At 43.7% G+C, this 25434-nt stretch overlaps 1 protein-coding gene across 1 annotated transcript in view; it reads right to left on the minus strand.

The window, feature by feature from the left end:
* VWA3B (von Willebrand factor A domain containing 3B) overlaps nucleotides 1-25434 on the minus strand; it is a 363812-nt gene that overhangs the window by 88740 nt on the left and 249638 nt on the right. The window contains exon 27 of the mRNA XM_075336597.1: nucleotides 1029-1192. Coding sequence (XP_075192712.1) covers nucleotides 1029-1192 — 164 coding nt within the window. The remainder of the gene's footprint in view (nucleotides 1-1028; nucleotides 1193-25434) is intronic.

The raw sequence follows: 25434 nt of genomic DNA on the forward strand, positions 1-25434 counted from the left end.
GCAGCAGAAGGTGCTCAGGAAAATACAGCAACTGCTTGATGAGGGGGGGTGAGTCAAGACATTTGAGAGGCTCAGGAGTGAATTTGACATCCTGAATAACAGGGTCTTCCAATCCCTACAACTTAGGCATGCTTGTGAGGTACAGTCTGGATCGGTGAGCTTGTCATCGGTGGACCGAATGCCGTTACTGGATATCGCACTGGCGGCTGGGGACACGAAGGGGGCAATCTCCTGGTACTATATGTATTTCCAAGATGCCAAAGACAAGGCTGAGACCTCTGGCCTCCAGGAGAAATAGCAGAGGGATGTAGGGACTATTTCGACAGAGGCATTGGAGGAGGTAGTGCGAAACACTCCGCTAGTATCAGTAACTGAGTCACAGAGGCTTTTGCAGTTATTTTTACTACACACACTATATAGGACCTCGATGTCCCTATTAAAAATTTGGGCTAGTCCTGTTTCATGTTGTTGGAAATGTGGAATTACAGACGTGGATCTGATCCATCTTATGTGGAACTGTCCGCGCCTGAGAAGCTATTGGACAGGTGTGCTGGACCATGTAGACTTGGTATATGACTGTCAGATCAGCCGCGGGCCTTTGACGTGCGTTCTTGGATACACTGCGGAACTCCCTATTCAGGAAAGTCAAAAGACAGCTATCACGCGTATACTATACCAAGCACGAAAGGTTATAGCACTGTATTGGAACAACAGTAGAACCCAGAGTTTAGAGAGTTGACTGAGAAAATAAACAACACACTTAGACTTGAGAAATATGCCAGAAGAGGAGGGTGTATAAGAAATTTGAGGACCTGTGGGCTCCATGGCTGGATACCCCCAAGATCGAGAAAAATTAAAATCATTGTGAAATTAAAAAGTAACTCTAGAATCTAGAAATGAGCATGTGGAGCCAATAGTGTCACCTGCATGAAGGGATAGAAGAGTGTATTGTGTCCATGAATATCAAATGTATGGGAAATGTGCAGTGGGTGAATCAATCTGCGCTCTTAATGATTAGTGCGCTCTACCTGCATCTGTGCCATCAGTGCTTTCCAAGGAGTCACTGTCGCTTGGAGTTCTGGACCCGAAATGATTTACCACTGACCGTCTGCTTCTCGATACTGATGGAGGCTTCTTTTCTTCTTTTGGTGGGACTGGCTTTAGGAGAGGTTTGGCAAGTTGAACACTAGGGCTAAATGTCAAGAATAAGATCAATTACAGCACATCAATACTGTGAAACTGCAAGTAAAATTTCATTTTAAATTTAGTTCAATTTACTAATTAAGAGTACAGTACCTTGCGAAAGTATTCGGCCAACTTGAATTTTTCAACCTTTTCCCACATTTCAGGCTTCAAAAATAAAGATAGCAATTTTAAATGTTATAGTGAAGAATCAACAACAAGTGGGATACAATTGTGAAGGTGAACGATATGTATTGCTTAATTTAAATTTTTGTAAAAAATAAAAAGCTGAAAATTTGGGCGTGCAATATTATTCGGCTCCTTTAAGTCAATACTTTGTAACGCCACCTTTTGCTGCAATTACAGCTGCAGGTCGCTTGGTGTATGTCTCTATCAGTTTTGCACATCAAGAGACTGAAATTCTTGCCTATTCTTCCATTGCAAATAGCTTGAGCTGAGTGAGGTTGGATAGAGAGCATTTGTGAACAGCAGTTTTCAGCTCTTTCCACAGATTCTCGATTGGATTTTGGTCTGGACTTTGACATGTCCATTCTAACACCTGGATACGTTTATTTGTGAACCATTCCATTGTAGATTTTGCTTTATGTTTTGGATCATTGTCTTGTTGAAAGACAAATCTCCGTCCCAGTCTCAGGTCTTCTGCAGACTCCAACAGGTTTTCTTCAAGAATGGTCCTGTATTTGGCTCCATCCATCTTCCCATCAATTTTAACTATCTTCCCTGTCCCTGCTGAAGAAAAGCAGGCCCAAACCATGATGCCACCACCATGTTTGACAGTGGGGTTGGTGTGTTCAGGGTGATGAGCGGTGTTGCTTTTACGCCAAACATATCGTTTGCCATTGTGCCCAAAAAGTTCGATTTTGGTTTCATCTGACCAGAGCACCTTCTTCCAAATGTTTGGTGTGTCTCCCAGGTGGCTTGTGGCAAACTTTAAACAAAACTTTTTATGGATATCTTTGACAAATGGCTTTCTTCTTGCCACTCTTCCATAAAGGCCAGATTTGTTCCAGCATATGACTGATTGTTGTCGTATAGACAGACACTCCCACCTCAGCTGTAGATCTCTGCATTTCATCCAGAGTGATCATGGGCCTCTTGGCTGCATCTCTGATCAGTCTTCTCCTTGTTTAACATGAAATTTCTGAGGGACGGCCGGGTCTAGGTAGATTTGCAGTGGTATGATACTCCTTCCATTTCAATATGATCGCATGCACAGTGCGTCTTGGGATGTTTAAAGTTTTAGAAATCTTTTTGCAACCAAATCCAGCTTTAAACTTCCCCACAACAGTATCACGGACCTGCCTGTTGTGTTCCTTGGTCTTCATGATGATATCTGCGCTTTAAAAAGAACACTGAGACTATCACAGAGCAGGTGCATTTAAACAGATACTTCATTACACACAAGTGGCTTATATTTATCATCATCAGTCATTTAGGACAAAATTAGATCATTCAGAGATCCTCAATGAACTTCTGGAGTGAGTTTGCTGCACTGAAAGTAAAGGGGACGAATAATATTGCACGCCCCACTTTTCAGTTTTTTATTTTTTACAAAAATTTAAAATAAGCAATAAATATTGTTCACCTTCACAATTGTGTTCCACTTGTTGATTCTTCACTATATTTAATTTTTTTATATTTATGTTTGAAGTGTGAAATGTGGGAAAAGGTTGAAAAATTCAAGGGGGCCAAATACGTTCGCAAGGCACTGTGTGTACACAGATTGCAGGATGTACAGGTATTACACTGCAGAGGACCTGGGTAAAGTTATTTTCTCTAATGCTCCCCTTCAGATTGTTTGAGACATCTGGAAAAACAATCATCCGTAGAAGACAAGGTGGGCACTACCATGAGTGTTGTCTCATGCCACCAGTAAAGCATCCAGAGACAATTCATGTGTGGGTTTGCTTTTTATCCACAGAAGTGGGCTCACTCACAACTTTATCTAAGAACACTGCCATGCATCACTTGTAAGGCCATATCTGGAATATGGGATTCAGTTTTAGGCTTTACACATTTTTAAAAGGATAATGGGAAATTAGAGTCAGTTCAAAAGCAGGCAACTAGATTATTACAAGGGATGGAAGGGCTCTCCTACAATGAGATGTTGGAAAATTCGACTTGTTTAGCTTCGAAAAAAGACACCTCATAGGCAATTTCGGTTATATGTATAAATACTTGTGTGGTCAATACAATGGACCGGTACATGATTTATTTTTTGCAAAGACCTTACAAAAGGACCAGGGCACATTTAAAGAAAGGCAATTCTGGCAGATAAATAGGAAAGGGTTCTTTACAGCTAGAGCAGTGAGACTGTGGATTGCGCTACCCAAGAGGATGTAATGGCAGATACTAAAACAGCATTTAAAAACGGCTTGATGCATTTCTCACAACAAATGGCATTGTGGGTTATAAATAATATAGCAATAGAGAATGTATAACTTGTGAAGAAAGGTTGGACTTTTTCAATTTATGTACAGTGCCTTGCGAAAGAATTCAGGCCCATTGAATTTTTCAAACTTTTCGAACATTTCAGGTTTCATACATAAATATAAAAAATTTAAATTTTATGGTGAAGAATCAACAACAAGTGAGACACAATTGTGAAGGTAAACGATATTTATTGCTTATTTTAAATTTTTGTAAAAAATAAAAAACTGAAAAGTGGGGCGTGCAATATTATTCGGCCCCTTTACTTTCAGTGCAGCAAACTCACTCCAGAAGTTCATTAAGGATCTATGAATGATCCAATGTTGTCCTAAATGACTGACGATGATAAATATAAGCCACCTGTGTGTAATGAAGTCTCCGTATAAATACACCTGCTCTGTGATAGTCTCAGTGTTCTGTTTAAAGCACAGAGAGCATCTTGAAGATCAAGGTACACAACAGGCAGGTCCATGAAACTGTTGTGGAGAAGTTTAAAGACGGATTTGGTTGCAAAAAGATTTCTAAAACTTTAAACATCCCAAGAAGCAATGTGCATGCGATCATATTGAAATGGAAGGCGTATCATACCACTGCAAATCTACCAAGACCCGGCTGTCCCTCAAACATTTCATGTCAAACAAGGAGAAGACTGATCAGAGATGCAGCCAAGAGGCCCATGATCACTCTGTATGAACTGCAGAGATCTACAGCTGAGGTGGGAAAGTCTGTCCATAGGACAACAATCAGTCGTACACTGCACAAATCTGGCCTTTATGGAAGAGTGGCAAGAAGAAAACCATTTGTCAAAGATATCCATAAAAAGTGTTGTTTAAAGTTTGCCACAAGCCACCTGGGAGACACACTAAACATTTGAAAGAAGGTGCTCTGGTCAGATGAAACCAAAATCGAACTTTTTGGGCACAATGCCAAACGATATGTTTGGCGTAAAAGCAACACAGCTCATCACCCTGAACACATCATCCCCACTGTCAAACATGGTGGTGGCAGCATCATGGTTTGGGCCTGCTTTTCTTCAGCAGGGACAGGGAAGATGGTTAAAATTGATGGGAAGATGGATGGAGCTAAATACAGGACCATTCTTGAAGAAAACCTGTTGGAGTCTGCAGAAGACCTGAGACTGGGATGGAGATTTGTCTTTCAACAAGACAATGATCCCAAACATAAAGCAAAATCTACAATGGAATGGTTCACAAATAAACATATCCAGGTGTTAGATTTGGCCAAGTCAAAGTCCAGACCTGAATCCAATCGAAAATCTGTGGAAAGAGCTGAAAACTGCTGTTCACAAACGCTCTCCATCCAACCTCACTCAGCTTGAACTGTTTGCAAAGGAAGAATGGGCAAGAATTTCAGTCTCTCGATGTGCAAAACTGATAGAGACATACCCCAAGTGACTTGCAGCTGTAATCGCAGCAAAAGGTGGCGCTACAAAGTATTATCTTAAAGGAGCCGAATATTATTGCACGCCCAAATTTTCAGTTTTTTATTTTTTACAAATATTTTAAATAAGCAATACATATCGTTCACCTTCACAATTGTATCCCACTTGTTGATTCTTCACCATAACATTTAAAATTCTTATCTTTATTTTTGAAGCCTGAATTGTGGGAATAGGTTGAAAAATTCAAGGCACTGTATATATGAATAAGTAATGGTATCTAAACACCCCCCAATAGCAACTTCTCCCAATGATCCAGGAGCAATTTGGTGATGAGCACTGCTTTTTATAGCATCATGGAGACCACTTCACAATGAAAAAGTGATAACTAAATGGCTCGGTGAAAAAAACATTGAAATTGACAGGCTGTGTTCAATCCTCAATAAGCGGATGGACCAAGAAAAACAAGGACATTTTGTTGACCCATCACTTTGAAGAATCCCCCTTAGGGCTGTGTTATGACTGAACCCTTCCACTCACACAAGGATGAATAAACCAGAGGGGATGTAAACCACAGGTCCCTATACAGACAAGGAGTACCCTAAACCTGATCGCAGAGGTTGGCACCCTAAAGTTATGCAATGGCTACCCATTCAACGTTGGTTGAGTGTCCTTAACTGGGCCCTAAATTATAAACCAAGTGTATCACAAAACACCAATAAATATAAAAGAATTGTACACAGGCAGAGGGTGAGACACAGGAGTAAAGATGTGTTCACACAGTCGCATAGGGAAGATGGAGGACACTTAATGAAACTTAAAAAGACTTATGGAATAAGTGGAACCCCTCAAAATCCTAAATGAAACCGAATGAGAGCATGCTGGAAAGGGAAACACAAACAAACCACAGGAAAAAGCAAAAGCAATAACTCAGCAAAATTATCCTAAACTTAGGGACTGGGTGTCATGGCGACTCCAAACTCTGTTCACATTTCACAGTCCAACAGTCAACCTGATGCGTTTTAGTTGCTCAGCCAGAGTCGGGCGTCGACTGTTTTGTGCTCTCTGCTCTTCGGTTTAGCAGGAGTTAATTCCTGCTGACTGGTGAATGGCTTCTAGTGTCACAGGTTGCTGACATCCTATAACAGCCACCCCCGCCATTTAAAAGATGGTGGAACCTAGCTTCACATGCTGAATATAGCTCTAGCTCTGCTCCAGCATTACCGGTCTTTGTGCATGGTGATCCAGTTGTTGGCGAACGGTTGTATGCTATTTGTGTGCTGTAGAAATATCCTTGTTGTTTGTTTATTTCCTCCCTGAACTTTATTTCTCCCTGAATACATACTGTTGATTCCCCTGTGTATGCTTGCAGTGTGTTTGAGCTTTGGTTTTCCCCTGTCTGTCAGTATTTGTGGGAATGTTTACTCTGGTCCCATCCCTCCCCAGGGGTGGGGGGGGAGATAGGGTGTTAGACCAGGGCTACTCAGGAGTCAGGGTCACGTTGGTGGTCCAGGCCTGGCTACCATTAAGTCTACCCTTGGGATTAGGGACAGTTTAGGGCCCCTAGTCCGAGGATCAGTCTGGGTGCCCTTACTCCTTGTTTCTGTGTCATATCTGTGACACTAGGACTCCAAACATCCATCAACTTTGGAATATAGCCAGCACTGAAGGCATGGGCATTGTGACTATAAATAGCCCCTCCCACTATCTGGCAAACAAAACGAGGAAGTGAACACACCTGTACAGAAATAAAACAAAAATGCAAGACAAATGAAAGACATAAGAAGTAACAGCAGTTGGACTGAGCCAAAAGAGACTGCTGTCCAACAGAGAGGGAAACCGACTACACATTTAGAGGTCATCGGATCTAAGCCTGGAGTCAAACCATGACAGGCTCCCTCACACCACCGTATTAATCGGACCAATGTTATTAAATGGGGCAGTACTGATGACCGATTTTATTCACTGACACAATCTGACTCAAAAAAAAAAAAATCGCAGCATGCTTGATTTCACTTGATCTGATGAGACTCACCCATACAAATCTATGGGTGCAAGAAAAAAATCGGATGCCACAGTATTTCATCCGAATTTTACAGATACATTACAATTCTGTAGCATAAGAAACTGTACAAACTGCTGTAAATGAATAATTACTGTTACTGTAAAAAACAGACTGCAAATGGACTGATTTCTTATACTGTCATGTGACCCTAGCCACACAGTTACATCAAGTCCAACCTTTCACAACCAGTTCTACATTTTCTATCCCAGGGAGCAGGGATTCCTATCAATTAATTAAATGCTATTCTGAATCATTAGTAACAAATTATACATCAATCTACTCAATTCCCCATGCGCTCTCATATGCAGAGAGGCAGCATGTTCAACATGACATGTTCTCTTTAAAAGTATGTCTAAAAATAAAAAGTAAATTGAGATATAATATTTTAATAACTTACACAAGACAAATAAATAAAATGCACAAGTATGATATTTCCGTGCCTAGCGAAAGCCTTTAGCAGTTTTATTTAATAAGTATTACTCATGCACAGTCACAACTAAAGACAAACTGACTGTTTTAGTCATATAGTCATAAAGCTTTGCCTTCTGATTTACGTTCAATATTTGTAGCTTTGCTGCCACTTTGAAGACAGACTTCAACATATCAGCCTTTCATGAGCGACCCTTTTATTCTAACAATCAGAAAATATTATTTTCTATTTGTAGTTTGGGGATCTCACACAGATGAGGGTATCTTTTTACATTTATGCCAGGTTCACACGACCGTATTTTCAGTCCAAGTGCAATCCATTGGGATTCTATGTAACATACCAACACAAACCATGTTTCCCTGAAAATATTGTCTTATATTATGTTGTGCCGTGAAAAATGCACTAGGGCTTATTTTTTGGGTTAGGGCTTATTCTCGGGGAAACACAGTTGGGGGTAAATTACCCCCCCAAAAAAACAGACACCCCCCCCCTCCAAGAAGAATAATACTTATCAGACCTCGAACATCTATGTCGCTCCCAGGTCCTCCTGCGATCTTCGGCGGGTGCTCCCAGCAGGTATGCTCCACGTGGTCCTCCCCTACTTTTGACTGACACTCACATACATCAGATCACACAAATGTAGCGCCACTGAACACAACAGGGTGCTACAAGGTTCTGCATCCCCACCAGTATGCAGGGCCTACCCCCTTAGGTACCCAGAACCCCAGTGCCGGTGGCAACAAAAACCAGGAAGACAGTAGGAGAATGTGAGTTGACAGTGGAAGTGTAAAGAGGTGACTGAGCAACGTCCTGACTTGGGTTAACAGTGACCTGGAACCCAGGAGAAGTGGTTGCCGGTGGATTATGGTGGAGTAGTCCTGGAACTACGCACCGACGGTGTACTGGACCCTAGGACAGGAAAGTGCTTCAAGCCGACCTGTTAACACCTGCACAGCAACGGGGATCATCAAGAACCTTGCTAACCCTAAAGAATCCAAAGACTCAGTAGCAAAGGGAGAGCCAGGGACTGGACCAGAGACTCCAACCCCACAGGGTTCATGTTACCGTCAGGCGGGCAGAAGTGGACAAACCACAGACCGGGGACCCCCAGTGTTCCATACCATGGGGACCCACTTACCAGAGATAGGTGCAGGGGAAGAAGGTACCAGAGAAGCAGCCTGGCACTGGAACGAAGGGGACCTGGAGGCAAAACCAGCCGGCCTCGGGCAACCAGTTAACACCCATAAAGTGAGTAAACCAGTTGCACTGAATACCTGTCTGGACTCCTTCTTCCGACGTCTACCGCACAGTACACCAGCTGGGGCAATACCCTACTTTCGGAGGGACTACCATACTAGCTGTAATACCACCAGCCTCAGTAGAGACATTCTACAGTGGCGGCTCCCTATATTTAGCCACAACACCGCAAGTGGCGTCATGAATAACTCTATTCACAAATCCCCTGTAAATATCCCCATTTAAAAAGGGCCCAGGGCATGGAAGAGGGTAACGGCCACTATCGTAACATCCCCAGGATGTACAGTACCCGGAACAGAGTACCCCATATCCCTGGGTGCTACACAAACACTCATACACACAAATGAAATTACACACACATAATCACACATCAGATCGCACTCACATTAACCCCATCTGGCAATACCGATTGCTTCCAGCCTGCAGAGGATGTGGTGAGTGTATGTGTGCGATCTGATGTGTGTGGTTATGCAGTCAGGAGTGTGTAATCTGATGTGTGAGCGATCTGATGTGTGTGGTTGTGTGTTCCACCGCAGGTCCTTGATGCGTTCCACCACAGGTTCTCCCTTTCGGTGTCTGGTGAGTACGACTGTGGGGCCTTCTGTCTTCTCTCTTTTGGGGTTGTTTGCTTTCTGCTGTACTATAACTTTTTTACCTGCATGGACATTTCATTATTAAACTGTGACTATGGCTTATTTTCGGGGTAGAGCTTATATTTCAGCCTTACTCCGAAAATGCTGAAATTTTTTTTCCGTTACGCTGTTTATCAATCAGAATAATTAATTTTACATTTTGATTGATCAGGCATTTCTGAACTTAGCCATACCAAATTTGTGAATCTTTCACACTTATTTTTAGTGTTTTATTTTCAATGGGGTAAAAGGGGGGTAATTTGAACTTTTGTTTTTTTCATAGTTTTTTAAAACATTTTTTTTAAAACGTTTTATTGTTCTTACTAGTCTCTGAAGGCGACTTGAAGCTGCGATACTCCAATTGATTGTAAAGTGTGAGTCCCGTATACACAGTATGATGCACCGCCGTGAATAATGATCTTTTACACTGAAAAAAAGTTAATTTCACCCAATGAACGAGAGTTTTCATTGTTTATATGGTGATTGTCAACATGTTTAAAGATCCAAATGAAGAAAAAGGCCGGCACTCCTTGTATTCTAAAGACAAATCCTTTAATTATTCAGATCCTTGCACGGTTAGGCGTCACAATGTAACGTGTTTCGGCTTGAGCACAAGCCTGTCTCAAACAGAATAGAAGTGGCAGTCGAAATATATATGGAACATTACCCAATGGCCAATACATTCCAGTAACAATTGATGAATATTCTAGATACCCTGTCATTTCATTTGTCTCTTCAACATCTGCTGCTAGTGTCATACCAGAACTGGATAACATATTCTCAGCATATGGCTTTCCAAGAGTGGTCAAAACTAGAGTTGAGCGCGGTTCTAGGTTCAAGGTTCTCCAGTTCTAGGCTCGAGTGATTTTGGGGGCTGTTCGAGATCGAACTAGAACTTGAGCTTTTTGCAAAAGCTCGATAGTTCTAGATACGTTCGAGAACGGTTCTAGCAGCAAAAAGCAGGGCTTTTTACAGCTACAGTGTGCAGGAGCCATCGCTGGCAGCCTGCCAGAAGCTGGTAACCAAGATAAACATCGGGTATCCAACCAAAGTGCTTTGGTTAGTAACCCGATGTTTATCCTAGTTACGTGCAGGAAGCCCACACTTCCCCGCTCAGCTCGCTCTGCCCCCTCCTGCCCGCGGCATGTACAGATACATACATACACACACACACACACACACACACACACACACACACGGTCCCGCTCGGCTTACCTGCGGTGATGAAGTCCCGCCATCCCGACCTCAGCGCTGTCACTGTCCTCCATGGTCGCCGCTTGTCACATCACCTTCTCGCGCTTCCGACCCGAGACTGACTAGCGGTGACGTCACGGGCCTCTCGCGATACTTGGTGTGAAGGCGCTGGTCATTGAACTCAGTGACAGGGGCTGTCAGTGTGCTGGAGATCAGCGCAGGTAATGTACCTCGCTGACAGCAGCACTTGTCATCCCCTGCAGTGACCTGGGCTGACCCATTGATGTTAGCTCAGGTCACTGCACTGCTCTCCCAGCCAATGGGGAACATCCTGTTCTTCATTGACTGGGACAGTGTGGATCGTCATGGCAACCCCTTGGATTACACCAGACCTGGATTTGTTTTTCTTTCTAATAAATTGGTTAAAGAGGGAATGTTTTGGGGAGTGTTTTTTCAAATAAAAATGTGTTTGTCGTCTATTTTTTTTTATTACTGACTGGGTTGGTGATGTCGGGTATCTGATAGACGCCTGACCTCACCAACCCCAGGGCTTTATGCCAGGTGACATTACACATCTGGTATTAACCCCATATATTACCCCGTTTGCCACCGCACCAGGGCGCGGGATCAGCTGGGGCGAAGCACCAGGATTGGCGCATCTAATGGATGCGCCACTTCTGGGGCGGCTGCGGCCTGCTATTTTTAGGCTGGGGAGAGTCCAATAACCATGGACCTCCTTAGTCTGAGAATATCAGACCCCAGCTGTCTGCTTTACCTTGGCTGGTGATCCAATTTTGGGGGGACCCCTACGTGTTTTTTTTTTTTTTAATTATTTATTTAATTTAAAATAACAGCGTGGGGTGCCCTCAGTTTTGGATTACCAGCCAAGGTGAGGTTGCCAGCTGTGGTCTGCAGGCTGCAGCCGTCTGCTTTACCCTAGCTGGCTACAAAATTAGGGGGAACCCTACGTCATTTTTTTTTTTCATTTTTTTGGCTAAATACAAAGCTAAGCACCCCTTAGTGCCACATGAAAGGCACCAAAGGGTGCAAAATTACAAAATGCAGGAGAGTGGGACATTATGTGTCTTTCTGCCATTTTAATGACAGAAAAGACTGATATGAAGTGCACAAGCACAAGAAAATCACCAGAGCGCTCTACGCTGTGAAAAGCAGTAGAAAATGGCACTGGAGTGAACATGTGACCGCCTCATGTAGGATGAAGCTATGGATCCTGGGTAAATTTATGCATTTACCCTCATTCAGTTTTTTTGCAGTACACAAAAAAAACGGAAGGCACACGGATGACAAACAGATGACATACGGACCGTCTATGGAACGGAAACGGATGTCACACGGATGCACCCGTGAAAAAAAACGGACTGTTTTTTGCAGACCACAAAAATGGATCGGTCGTGTTAATGCAGCCTTATTCTGATCTGCCATTTATAAACAGCAGGCAGAAATAAGTGAATAACGCCCCCCAGCGTCAGAAAATCTCCGGGGTTTCAGGGCTAGCTGAGACCCTGGAGATCATGATTCAGGACGGTTTTTCCGGTCCCCGCTCACGTGATCACAGGTATACACCGTACACCGATGATCACGTTACAGTAAATGACAGCGCCGGTAAAAAATTATTTATCTCCCATCTGGCATGAACAAACACTTCTCCACTTCTTCTCCACTTCTCCACTTCTCCACTTCTTCTCCACTTTTTCTCCACTTTTTCTCCACTTTTTCTCCACTGTTTCTCCATTTTTTCTCCACTTTTTCTCCACTTTTTCTCCACTTTTTCTCCATTTTTTCTCCACTTTTTCTCCATTTTTTTCTCCACTTTTTCTCCACTTTTTCTCCACTTTTTCTCCATTTTTTCTCCACTTTTTCTCCATTTTTTCTCCACTTTTTCTCCACTTTTTCTCCGTTCGTTTTCTATGGTCGGTCTACCCATTAGCTCTGCCATGCATAGTGTAGCTCTACACCTACTGCACGTTACTTTATGATTGACATCTCTTTCGTACCAGAGCTGTCTAAGCCTACTCTGACCCCATATTTGTCATTACTATATTGTCCTTGTACTGTATTATGACATTTGTATCATGTGTTTCATTTCTTGCTGTGTTGCAATTTTTTTGCTGCATCCCAATTCTACCTCTACATTGTTCGAGTTTATGTTATTGTTCTCTCACTCTTATGTGATACTGATTATTGTCATTTTTCATGATTACATGCAGATAAGTCCAATCTGACGAAGGCTCAGGCCGAAACGTCATTTGCAACTTGTTTTGGACAAAAACATATATGCTTATGAAGATTTTTTTTTTCTTAATACGGACCTATAAAGAGTGATTTTGCATTACTATCCGGTGTGACTTACTGACTTAGTCTGGGAGATTTAGAGTGCCGAGGTTACTCACTAATTTTATCTATTATTACCTCTGAGCACCTATATACCAGTGAGCAGAGCTTCCTCTACAGTAGTTCTCCTGATTAGGCATGCCCTTACCTCATGAGCAGGGCATTGCAGCTTTGGTAGCAACCATTACGACATGGACTCTGCTGCTGTGGACCCGGGGAGAGTGAGTGTAGATTCATTGCACCCACACTCCTCACATGAAGGATCCGCACTCCTAGAAAATGGGGGATACGTTCCCTGAGTGTCTCCCCCCATAGTCTAGACGGTCCAGAGTTGTCGTGGGACCCCTTTATTTTTTTTCTTACAATAAATTGGTGAAAGAGGAAATGTTTTGGGGACTGTTTTTTCAAATAAATTTCTTTTGTCGATTTTTTGTTTTTGTTAGTACTGACAGTTTATGATGTTGGGTATCTAATAGATGCCATGACATCACAAACTGCTGGGCTTGATCTCAGGTGACTTTACAGCTAGTATCAACCCGATTTATTACCCCGTTTGCCACTGCACCAGGGCACGGGATGAGCTGGGGTGAAGCGCCAGGATTGGCGCATCTAGTGGATGCGCCACGTCTGGGGTGCCTGCGGCCTGCTATTTTTAGGCTGTGAAGGCCCAATAACTATGGACCTTCCCACCCTGAGAATACCAGACCACAGCTGTCCGCTTTACCTTGGCTGGTGATCCAATTTGGAGGGGACCCTACTTTTTTTGTGTAATTATTAATATTTATAAAATAATTATAAAAAAAGAGCCTGGGGGGACCTCCACATTGGATCCCCAACCACGGTAAAGCTGCCAGCTGTGGTTTTCAGGCTACAGACGTCTGCTTTACCCTAGCTGGCTATCAAAAATGGGGGGACCCAACGTCATTTTTTTTTAACTATTTTTTAAATAGAAAAAATTAATGGGCTTCCCTGTATTTTGATTGCCAACCAAGGTAACGACAGGCAGATGGGGGTGGCAACCCATAGCTGTCTGCTTTATCTGCGCTGAGAATCAAAAATACCGCGGAGCACTATGTCATTTTTTTTAAAGATTTATTTTTACAGCACTGTGATGTCCAGCAATCAAAATACAGGGAAGCCCATTTTGTTTTTAGTTATTTAAATAAATTATTAAAAAAAAATATATATGGGCTCCCGCTGCATTTTTTGTATTGCTAGCTAAGGGTAATCCAAGCAGCTACTGGCTGCTAACCCCCACTGCTTGGTGTTACCTTCACTGGCAATGGAAAATCCAGGGAAGCATTTTTTAATTTTTTGACCAAAAAACTACAAAAAAAGGACGTGAGCTTCGCCATATTTTTGTATGCTAGCCAGGTATAGCAGGCAGGTGCTGGAAGAGTTGGATACAGCGCCATAAGATGGCGCTTCTATGAAAGTGCCATTTTGTGAGGCGGCTGCAGACTGAAATTCGCAGCAGTGGGGCCCAGAAATCTCAGGCCAACCTGTGCTGCGTATTCCAATCCCCAGCTGCCTAGATGTACCTGGCTGGACACAAAAATGGAGCGAAGCCTACGTCATTTGTTTTCTAATTATTTCATGAAATTCATGAAATAATAAAAAAAGGGCTTCCCTTTATTTTTGGTTCCCAGCCGGGTACAAATAGGCAACTGGGGGTTGGGGGCAGCCGTACCTGCCTGCTGTACCTGGCTAGCATACAAAAATATGGCGAAGCCAACATAATTTTTTCAGCAAAAAACTTCTGCATACAGTCCTGGATGGAGTATGCTGAGCCTTATAGTTCTGCAGCTGCTGTGTGTCTGTATGGAGAAGAGCAGACAGCAGCTGCAGAACTACAAGGCTCAGCATACTCCATCCAGGACTGTATGCAGAAGTTTTTTGCTCACCAAAAAAATGACGTGGGCTTCGCCATATTTTTGTATGCTAGCCAGGTACAGCATGCAGCCACGGGCTGCCTCCAACCCCCAGTTGCCTATTTGTACCCGGCTGGGAACCAAAAATATAGGGAAGCCCTTTTTTTTTTTAATTATTTCACTTATTTCATGAAATAATTAAAAAACAAATGACGTGGGCTTCGCCCCATTTTTGTGTCCAGCCGGGTACAACTAGGCAGCTGGGGATTGGAATCCGCAGCACAGGTTAGCCCGAGGTTTCTGGGCGCCTCTGCTGCGAATTTCAGTCCGCAGCTGTCCCAGAAAATGGCGCTCTCATAGAAGCACCATCATCTGGCGCTGTATCCAACTCTTCCAACAGCCCTGGAGCCGGGTGGCTTGTTGGGTAATCATGAGTTAATACTGGCTTTGTTTTACTAGCCAGTATTAAGCCAGAGATTCTTAATGTCAGGCACGTTTGACCCGGCCATTAAGAATCTCCAATAAAGGGTTAAAAAAAAGACACCACACAGAGAAAAAATACTTTAATAGAAATAAATACACAGACACATTAGAGACTCCATCTTTATTACCCCCTGTCAGCCCAATAAATCCCCAATAAATCAGCGCTGATAAGAGGTTTTTAATAGAGGCTTAAATTATAAGCAGCAATTTCAGCGTTCCAAGTGCCTTTAAATGAATTTGAAGAAACTGCACTTCAGGATTGTAGTGAGGATTGTAGTGAGGATGAGGTGCCCCAGCCCATTACTTGATGGGCTGGGGCACCTCATCCTCACTACAATCCTCACTAGTGTAGTAGTAGTGACGATTGTAGTGAGGATGAGATGCACCAGCCCATCATGGGCTGGGGCACCTCATCCTCACTACAATCCTCACTAGTGTAGTAGTAGTGACGATTGTAGTGAGGATGAGGTGCACCAGCCCATCATGGGCTGGGGCACCTCATCCTCACTACAATCCTCACTACAATCGGGAAGCAGCGTGCAGCCTTCACTCCGTGAGTGATCAGTGCTGCTAGCGGTAACAGCGGTAACGCTGACAGACGCGTTACCATAGCAACGGTGCTCCCGGAGCCGCGGTTAGCGGTGACGTCACCGCTAACTGCGTTGCTATGGCAACGGTGATCTCCGTTAATGACCGGCTGTGTCAGCCGGTCCCTAACGGAACGGGGAGTCGACCGTGTGCTAGAGCATATCGCCAGTACACGGCGATACACAAATGTGCACCGTGTACCGGAGAGATGCACTCGCAGGTCCTACATGACGTGTCATAGTCATGTGACCAGTCTGTAGCCAATGAGATAATAGCCACGTGACTGGTCACATGGCTATTTTGACGTCACGATAGGTCCTGCTTCTCTGCTGGCAGTGCCGGTCACCGGGAGGATTCAGCGATCTTCGGATGGAATAGCGGCAGGAGACAGAGTGCAGGAGGGATCGCGGGGACCGGTAAGTGTTATGGCAATGTTTATTAACTGTTTGTGTACATTTATCATGCATTTTTATGTGTTTGTGATTGCCTCCCATTATAGCCTATTGGTTCTAGTTCGGTTCGTCGAACGTTGGACGAACCGAACTCGAACAGGACCCCCGTTCGGCGAACCGACCTCGAGCCGAACCGCGACCGGTTCGCTCATCTCTAGTCAAAACAGACAATGGATCACACAATTTGCTGAATACTTGGGGTTCAGTCACAGGAAAATCACACCTTGCTGGCTGCAAGCCAATGGAATTGTAGTACGTTTTGTGCGCACTATGGGAAAACGAATCAAGGCAGCTAGTCTGGAGCACACCCCACTGAAACAGTCATACAAATTCATGCACAATTACCACAATACGCCACATTCTACTACTAATGCTGCTTCAGCTCATTTAATGTTCGGAAGACCTCTACATATACGTATCCCTGACGTAACCAGCCATCCCCTACTAACTGACTCCTCTGTGCGATCAACAGATTTCTCTAACAAACAAGCCATGAAACATTATGCAGACAGAAGGCGAAGGGCACATCTAAGTGCCTTCAAAAGAGGTGATGTCGTTGTTGTGCGTCAAAGACCAATGAACAAGACCTCAGCTGTATATAGTCCTGCAAAATATAATGTTACTGAAAAGGCAGCATGGTCATGGCTGAGCAGGATGGACACTCCATAACTCGAAATTCTTCACATTTCAAAATCATACCGTAAAATAATGGTAATGAACTTAGTCTGGTGGAAGATTTGGTACTCAACAGTGGAGAGGAACATCAGGAGGTAACGAATTTATCAACAATAGACACCCCCGCTGAGCCCAGACGTTATCCAACACGAGAAAGAAGGGCGCCATCAAGGCTTATTGAAGACATGTAACTGTTTTTCCTGATTAAAATTGACCAAATAAGGCAGAATGGACATATGTTTTTATTGGACGCTTTTCACTTCGTTGCATTGTTAGTGTGTTTTTTTTCTTCTAGGTCGTTAAAAAAAAAAAAAAAAAGGGATGATGTAATGTACAATGATTATATCTGTCTCTTTAAGAAAAACCAGGTCAGGGGAATTGTGGGTAGGTACAGGAAGAGTGGAAAGGAGGTTTTTAGTTTCAGTTTAGACCATGCTGATGAAACTATTATGCTGTATGATGGAGAGAGATGCAGAAGAATAAAGTACAGTTAGAAGTTACTCTCGTGGATTCCTTTTACCGTGTGAACATTACACCTCCAACTTTATTTTTTGTACTGTAGAAAGTGACAACAGCTAGAGTTTCTCACTGGCTGTTGTAACTGGATTAAGGAAGCTCTGTATGTACAGACAGAAAAGGGAGTCACAAAGAGATTTTTACCTCTGGTAACCATGGATTTCTCTTTTTCTCTTCACTGCTGGGATGTTATAGTAAATCAGCAGGAGAATAAAATATTTTAATATGAGTGTGTAAGCATAAATACATTTGTAATGTGTGTATACTGTATATTTGTAAAGTGTTCAAAGTAGATAGTGCTTCCTCTGCGCTGCTGATGACAATCCAAAAGAAGATTCCAGGACACATGATAAGAAGCAATGCGATTTATTATCATCAATGCGTTTTGAAGTCATCAAACTTTTTCATTTTCCTGATGAAGAAGCTGGATGACTTCAAAACACATTGATAATAGAGAGCATTGCTACAAATCCTGTCTTCGTCATCAGCAGTGCAAAGACTCACTTATTCCTACTGGCACTTTACCAGTTGTCTAAGCCGAGGGGCTGTATTAGGTGACAATTTCAAGGCTCTTTTAATTGTTATGCATCACACAACTGACCAAACCGAGCATTTCCTTTTGGCCGGGGCCACACGGGGATTACTGCAATCCCCTCGCATGACACTCGGCTAACGCTGGCAGTACAGCAGAGCCGAGTGTCATGTGAGTGTCCCTGCGATTGAGGTCCAACCGTGCGAGCCGACCTCAGCTGCGGGGGGCGGGCTGGCCCTGAGGAGGGGCGGGCTGGCGCTGTGGGGGGGAGGGAGGGATTTATCTCCCTCTCTCCTCCGTTGCTGGCTATTCCCATTCTCGCACTACACTCGCGGTACACCGGTGTACCGCGGGTGCAGTGTGATTTTTCTCTCGCCCCATACACTTGAATGGGTGCGAGAGAAAGAGTCTCGCATTACAATCGCAGCATGCTGCGATTGTTTTCTTGGTCCGATTAGGGCTGAGAAAATAATCGCTCGTGTGTGCTGACACACAGGCGAATATTAGTCTGAGTGAAATGCGATTTTTTTTTTATCGCACCGATTTTCATGCCGTGTGGCTTAGGCCTTCACGATACTGTCTTTGGTCATGGGATAAGACCCTGATGCTCTATTTTGTTTTGCATATTTGTAAATTATGTAGTATACGAGTAATCTGTATGTACAGAATGTGTGAATACTACTTTTCACATTTTTTCTAAACTGAAATGTATTATCTGATTAATGTCATACTGTATGTAAAAGGCTAGAGAAAGTAAGCAAAGATATATTAATTTCAATCAAAGCCATTGAGTTTTCAGTACAGAATCCTGAGAGCCTTTTACATGCCATGCATTTTGAGATCTACTTGAAAAAAAAATCAGATGACTAGAAGATGCAGAGCATAAATGGAGTAGAGTTAGTACTGGTCATGGACACCCCTTTCTTCTAGAAATTATAGAATGGCTGGTTTACTTATTTCTTCCTCACTTTTAATACACTGCTATCTTTGTTGGATGTAACAGGCTTGAATTAATAAATATTTATTGTTAGATCATATATAAGTTTTAAATTGTAATAATTGAAAAATCATTGTTCCCGCTTAGTTATCAGTGTTGCATATTTGTTATGGCGCTCTGCTGTTCTATTCATATCTCATCAATACCTGCACCTAATGTATATCTTGCTGTCACATGGTGATTTTCTCTAAACCCACCGATCAGATGATGTTCAGACCACAAACTCTGACACTGCTCACTATACTTTCTCTGGTGCTTCTGAGTTACACAGACAGGCGTCGACCAGCTGTGTGCTCATTAGTGATCAGACTAACAGGAGTTAATTTCTGCTAGCTTGCGTGTTACCTTCTGCTAGCCTACTGGTTACCTTTTAGATCACATGTCATGGGAGACCTACCCTGCCTTTTTAAGATAGAGGAATTTCTCTTCCCGTGCCAACTACAACTTTCTGCTAAACCGGTCCGTGTGCTGTTTACCAGTCTGGTGCTTTACTGCATGTTTATCATGACTATAGCTTGGCTCTGACGGGGTTAAGTCAGCTGGGAGGGGGCTGTTCAGGCCTGCCTTGTTCTGGGACTCTCCCTGCTTTATTACTGTCTGTATACCTCCAGAACGCCATCAGTAGTAGCTCTGCAGCATGCGTTTTGGTCCCTGTAAGTTTACTCTGATCTGTCCCACTACCCAGCCTACCCTCTCCCTGACCTCCGCTCCCCTAGTCCTCCTCCCATTCTGTTTACCTGACCCCAATCCCGTTCTGTGTCTCGGCCTCCTACCCCTCCTCTGTACTTACCTGATCTTCCGGACATTGACCTCGGCTACGTTCTCGGACTATGGCTCTGCTCCCCTCTGGCTTATAAAGTGATCTCCTGGCTTAAGACCCCCTTTCTTTCACTTGACTACGGCTTCCTCACTCCCTTGGTTTGACATGACATCCCGGTGTTGACTTTAGGCTTGTTTGACTTTCTGACACGGTGCTAGTGACCTCTTGTGGCCTTTTGTTGTACTGCACTTAGAAGTCTGATCTTTTCTAGTGCCTTCACCCTAAGTGGAAGCTTGACAGTGTTGTTTGGTATGTAGTGGAATTCCTCTTGTCATCTGGTTATTTCCTCCCTGCTTAGTTTTCCTCCTTATCTCTTGTCTGATTACTCTGTGTGAGCTTCTTGTGTGTTACAGTTTTGGTTTCCTCTGTTTGTCTATCAAGGTTGATGTTTACACGCTCTTGTCCTGGTCAATTCCCAGGGTAGGGAGGGAGGATGTACAAGATCAGGGCTGATCAGGAGCAGAGGTAGGAAGGCAGCCCAGACATCATTACCTTCAGACATATCACTGGAACCAGGGTCAGCTAGAGCCCCCCTAGCCTGAGGGCCAGTTTAGGAGCCCCGGTCAGCTGTTATCCCCTGCCACCCAGTGACACCTGACAATAGTCACACATGCTAAGTAGCTCTGTCAACCTAGCCTGCATACTTTTGTTCATTGGTGGTGGAGTGATTCTTCTTATTGTGTGGGCCATCATTATAAATTAGTATATTAAAAGAGAATTCTTCCACTAGCACTCAACACTTAAGCTAGGGTCACATGTAGCGACGCAGGAGCGATCACGATTAACGACCTACCTTATCAGGATCGCTGCTGCGTTGTTACATGGTCGCTGGTGAGCTGTCAAACAGGCAGATCTAGCCAGCGACCAGTGACCAGCCCCCAGCCAGCAGCGACGCGTGGAAGCGATGCTGCGCTTGGTAACTAAGGTAAATATCGGGTAACCAAGCAAAATACTTCGCTGGTTACCCGATATTTACCTTGGTTACCAGCGCACACCGCTTAGCGCTGGTTCCCTGCACTCCTAGCCAGAGTACACATCGGGTTAATAAGCAAACCTTTGCTTATTTACCCGATGTGTACTCTGGCTACACGTGCAAGGAGCAGGCAGCCGGCACTGGCAGCCTGAGAGCGGCGGACGCTGGTAACCAAGGTAAATATCGGGTAACCAACGAAGCACTTCGCTTGGTTACCCGATGTTTACCTTGGTTACAGCTTACCGCAGGCTGTCAGAAGCCGTCTCTCTGCTCCCTGCTCGCTTCAGTTCGTCGCTTTCTCGCTGTCACACACAGCAATGTGTGCTTCACAGCGGGAGAGCAACGTCCAAAAAATGAAGCAGGACATTCAGCAAGTGACCTCACAGCAGGGGCCAGGTCATTGCTGGATGTCACACACAGCGACAGCGACGGGACGTCGCTGCTACGTCACAGAAAATGGTGACTTAGCAGCGACGTCGTTGTCGCCGTCGCTGTGTGTGACACCACCTTTAGGCTGTGTGTGCACGTTGCATTTTTTCTTGCGTTTACGCAGCGTTTTAAACTGCAGCGTAAATGCATGCGTTGTGTTTCCCCAGCAAAGTCTATGAGATTACAAATTCCATGCGCACGTTGCTTTTTTAAATGCAGCGTTTTGGTGCCAAATATTTGACAAAATCGATGCGTTTAAAAAAGCAGCATGTCACTTCTTTTTGTGCATTTTGGTTGTATTTCTCCACCAATTGAAATCAATGAGGTGTGTCAAAACGCAATCAAAATGTTTAGCTGTGCATTTGCACTACATTTTTGTTGCATTCTGCGTGCTTTTTTGACAAACAAAACGCAGGTCTTTCGGTCTCTCTCTCTCTGTCTGTGTCAGTCTCTCTCTTTCTGTCCATGTCGGTCTCTCTTTTTCTCTGTCTGTCGGTCGCTCTCTCTCTCTCTCTGTCGGTTGGTCGGTTGTTCTCTCTGTCTCACGGTCGGTCTCTCCCTCTCTCTATCATACTCACCGATCACCGATGCGACGCAGCGCTGCCGGCTTCTCCTGCTTTGAAAATGCCGGCGGCTCATTGTTCTATCCCGTATTCACCACTTCCCCCGCCCACTGGCGCCTATGATTGGTTGCATTCAGACAAGCCCCCACGCTGAGTGACAGCTGTCTTACTGCAACCAATCACAGCCACCGGTGGGCGGGTCTATATCGTGCAGTAAAATAAATAAATAAATCACTTAATAAAAAGACATGAGGTCCCCCTCATTTTGATACCAGCCAAGGTAAAGCCACACGGCTGAAGGCTGGTATTTTCAGGATGGGGAGCCCCACGTAATGGGAAGCTCCCAGCCTAAAAATATCAGCCATCATCCACCCGGAATTGCCGCATCCATTGGATGCGACAATCCCAGGACTCTACCCGGCTCATCCTGAATTGCCCTGGTGGCAATCGGAGTTATAAGGAGTTAATGGCAGCCCATAGCTGCCACTAAGTCCTAGGTTAATCATGGTAGGTATCTATGAGACACCCCACATGATTAATCTGTAAGTTAAAGAAAATAAACACATACACTCAAAAACTCCTTTATTTGGAATAAAAGACAACAAAAATCACCCTCTTTTCCCAGTTTATTAAAATCCCCAAACAGCCCTCCAGGTCCGATGTAATCCACACGAGATCCCACGATGCATCAGAAGCTGACAGCGAGCGGCCACAGACCATGACCGCTCTCTGTCAGCTCCACGGAGTAACTGAAGTGAGTAGCACTATCAGTGATGACATCACTCAGGTTACCCGCGGCCACAACTGGATCCTCCAACTGTCTCAGGTGGAGGACTTCAGCTGTGGCCACGGGTAACCTGAGTGACGGCACCGGCTCACTTCAGTCACTCAGGTGAGCCGCGGGCGGCCATAGCTGGAGTCCTCCAACTGTGACAGCAAGTCGCCCAAGTGAGTGAAGTGAGCCCCGCGATCAGCGGTGTCCTCACTCAGGTGATTTGTGGTCTCGGGTGGAGGACTCCAGCTGGCCGAGGGTAACCTGAGTGACGGCACCGCTGATCGCGCGGCTCACTTCAGTCACTCAGGGGATTTGTGGTCACCAGTGAGTCATTCACCGGTGACTGCAAATCAGGCCGCGGCACACAGAGAGAGCCGTGCGATGACAATGAAGTTGGGTGAAGTTCATCCGAGTTCGTTCTCATCGTGCGGCTCTGTCTCCCAGTCAGCCATGCTCTATGGGGATGTAGGGATGTAGCAGAGCCGAGTGGGAACGCACTGTCAAAAATGAATCCAAAATTCGTTTACAGTTTTCAAAACACTGCAGTTTATTTGTCAAGCCAGAACGCAGCATGCGCACATAGCCTTAAAGTGAACGTTATGCAATCAAAGCAACACTGGAGGGGGTCATAATAAGTATGTAATCACTGTATCTAGATATATGAATATATTTTTTAAATCATTCTTAAATTCTATTCATAATTTATCAGAATAATGTAATATTTAATAATGGGAAAATCCCTCAAATCGAATTAATATGTTGTAAGGTATATGATTCACCATATTGTTCATATTTTCAGGTACAAAACACTTCTGATCTGTAAATTAAATAATTGTGAGTATAGTTGAGACACACAAAGGGTAGTTAATAAAAAGCCAATGCTAATACAATAAAAGAAGAAATCAAAAGATAGGTGCTAGAGGTCAGTGGTAATTCATGCTAGAAAGGAATGTGGTGTCGAGTCAATCCCCAGTGTTAACGCAGTCTATCCTCTCAGCAGGACATGTCAAAGCGCAGCTCTGATATAGAATATTTACACTGTATATGGAAGAGACATTCCCACAATCTAAGCGCTAAGGTTGCTTCTGCTATGGCAATCATCTCAAAAAGAAGAGATTCTCCTTTGTTTCACAGTTTACTGCACTTGGGGTTAACCAGCCAGAGCAAAATGGTGTATGCATTGCTGATGAGAGCCAACAGCAGGATCCACATACGTCTTCAATGTGAGTAAAGGCAGCAGCAAGGGAATACAGTAACAGGGCATACTTCTGAGAAAGGAAGATATTTTACAAGTAAGGCAGGACCTAGGGCATGTAAAATAATCTCTTTTTACAGTCATTGTGCTTTCTTCTTGAAATATGCATTTTCTTGAAAGCCAGCTCCGGTCTGACTACGTTCTATCTCACAATTCTCATCTTTTGAGTGATGTGTGCAGATTTCCATGAAATGACTACCTGTCGTCAGTCCCTTTTTGTTTATCCACAAGAATAATTATCGGCTTTAGGTAGTGAAAAACATAAGCTCTAGAAAAAAAGGGCAACCTCATCTCCTTTATAACCTAAGAGGGAGACGCTTTGTGACTTACAGTATACATGTGCTAATTTTTATTCATTTTTATGTCACTTACGCAGATTTCAGGTTGTATGTGCAATCAATAGAAACTTACAGGCAATTTGCCTTTACTCTTTGTTACTGTGAAGCTCATATGCATATAAATCCACACAATTAGACATGCATCAAAGCAATAACTATCAGTCAGCATGAATATAGCACGTGTCTACTGAATATAAAAAGGCTCAGCAAGAAGATGCGTACCCGATGTGCTCTGTGCTTCATTACATCTCATACACATATTTCTATTGACATCCACCATCAGCACCACCAAGGGACTTAAGATGGCTCACTTATAACCAATTGGACCTGCAATTAGAGATAGTGCTTCCTAGGGTATGGGCAAAATAAGGGCCCCCATAGATATTAGACTTAAGTGTACCAAACCATGAATATTGGCAGGATTGGCCAATACTCTAATATGTATGGGGCCTCAACACTTTCCCCTGACAGATTATGTAAGGGTAAAAAATTCTGATCTGTTGAATTTGTATAGCCAATCCTTTTGTGCCCTTGGGAGATAAACCACTTCAAATGAAGTTTGGCTGTGGTTATGCAGATTCTTGTCATGCAGCTGCAATGTTACTGTTTTGCTCCTAAACATCTAAATTTGCATATTTATTATTTTGTTAGTATTATTTAAATCCATCTTTGGCTTTCAATCACATTTAAGCATGTCCCGATCGAAATCTGATCCCAGGTCTCTTCTATACGATCCCAATGTCGATGTATACTGGTCGACTCACTTGGGTATGTATACAGCTTTTTATTCAACTACACCCACAAGTATTCAATTGGGTTGAGGTCTGGAGACTGTGTGGACCAATACAGCACATTTACTTCATTGTCATTCAACTATTTATTTGCCAGTCTTGACGTATGCTTCAGGTCATTGTCCTGAAGGAACACTATGTCGTTCTTTTCATACCCATTGTACTTGAGTGAAAAAAAGGGAGATTCCAGCTCACCACATGGAGATACTGTATGAGGTAGACGGTGCAAGGAGGTAGGCATGCGTTTGAAACGCGTCTTTCTTGAGCATTGATTTTATGGAATTTTAAAGAAGTTTTGCAATAAAGACGAAGTTTTATTCCATATTGACATGGATGCTGAATTTTTCCTTTATGCTCCATAGTACTTGAGTGTATGAAGTAAATCATCTTGTATGATACTCACATATTGCTCAG

This window comes from Anomaloglossus baeobatrachus, chromosome 2 (assembly GCF_048569485.1).
Source record: "Anomaloglossus baeobatrachus isolate aAnoBae1 chromosome 2, aAnoBae1.hap1, whole genome shotgun sequence".
In the NCBI taxonomy this organism is placed as follows: domain Eukaryota; kingdom Metazoa; phylum Chordata; class Amphibia; order Anura; family Aromobatidae; genus Anomaloglossus; species Anomaloglossus baeobatrachus.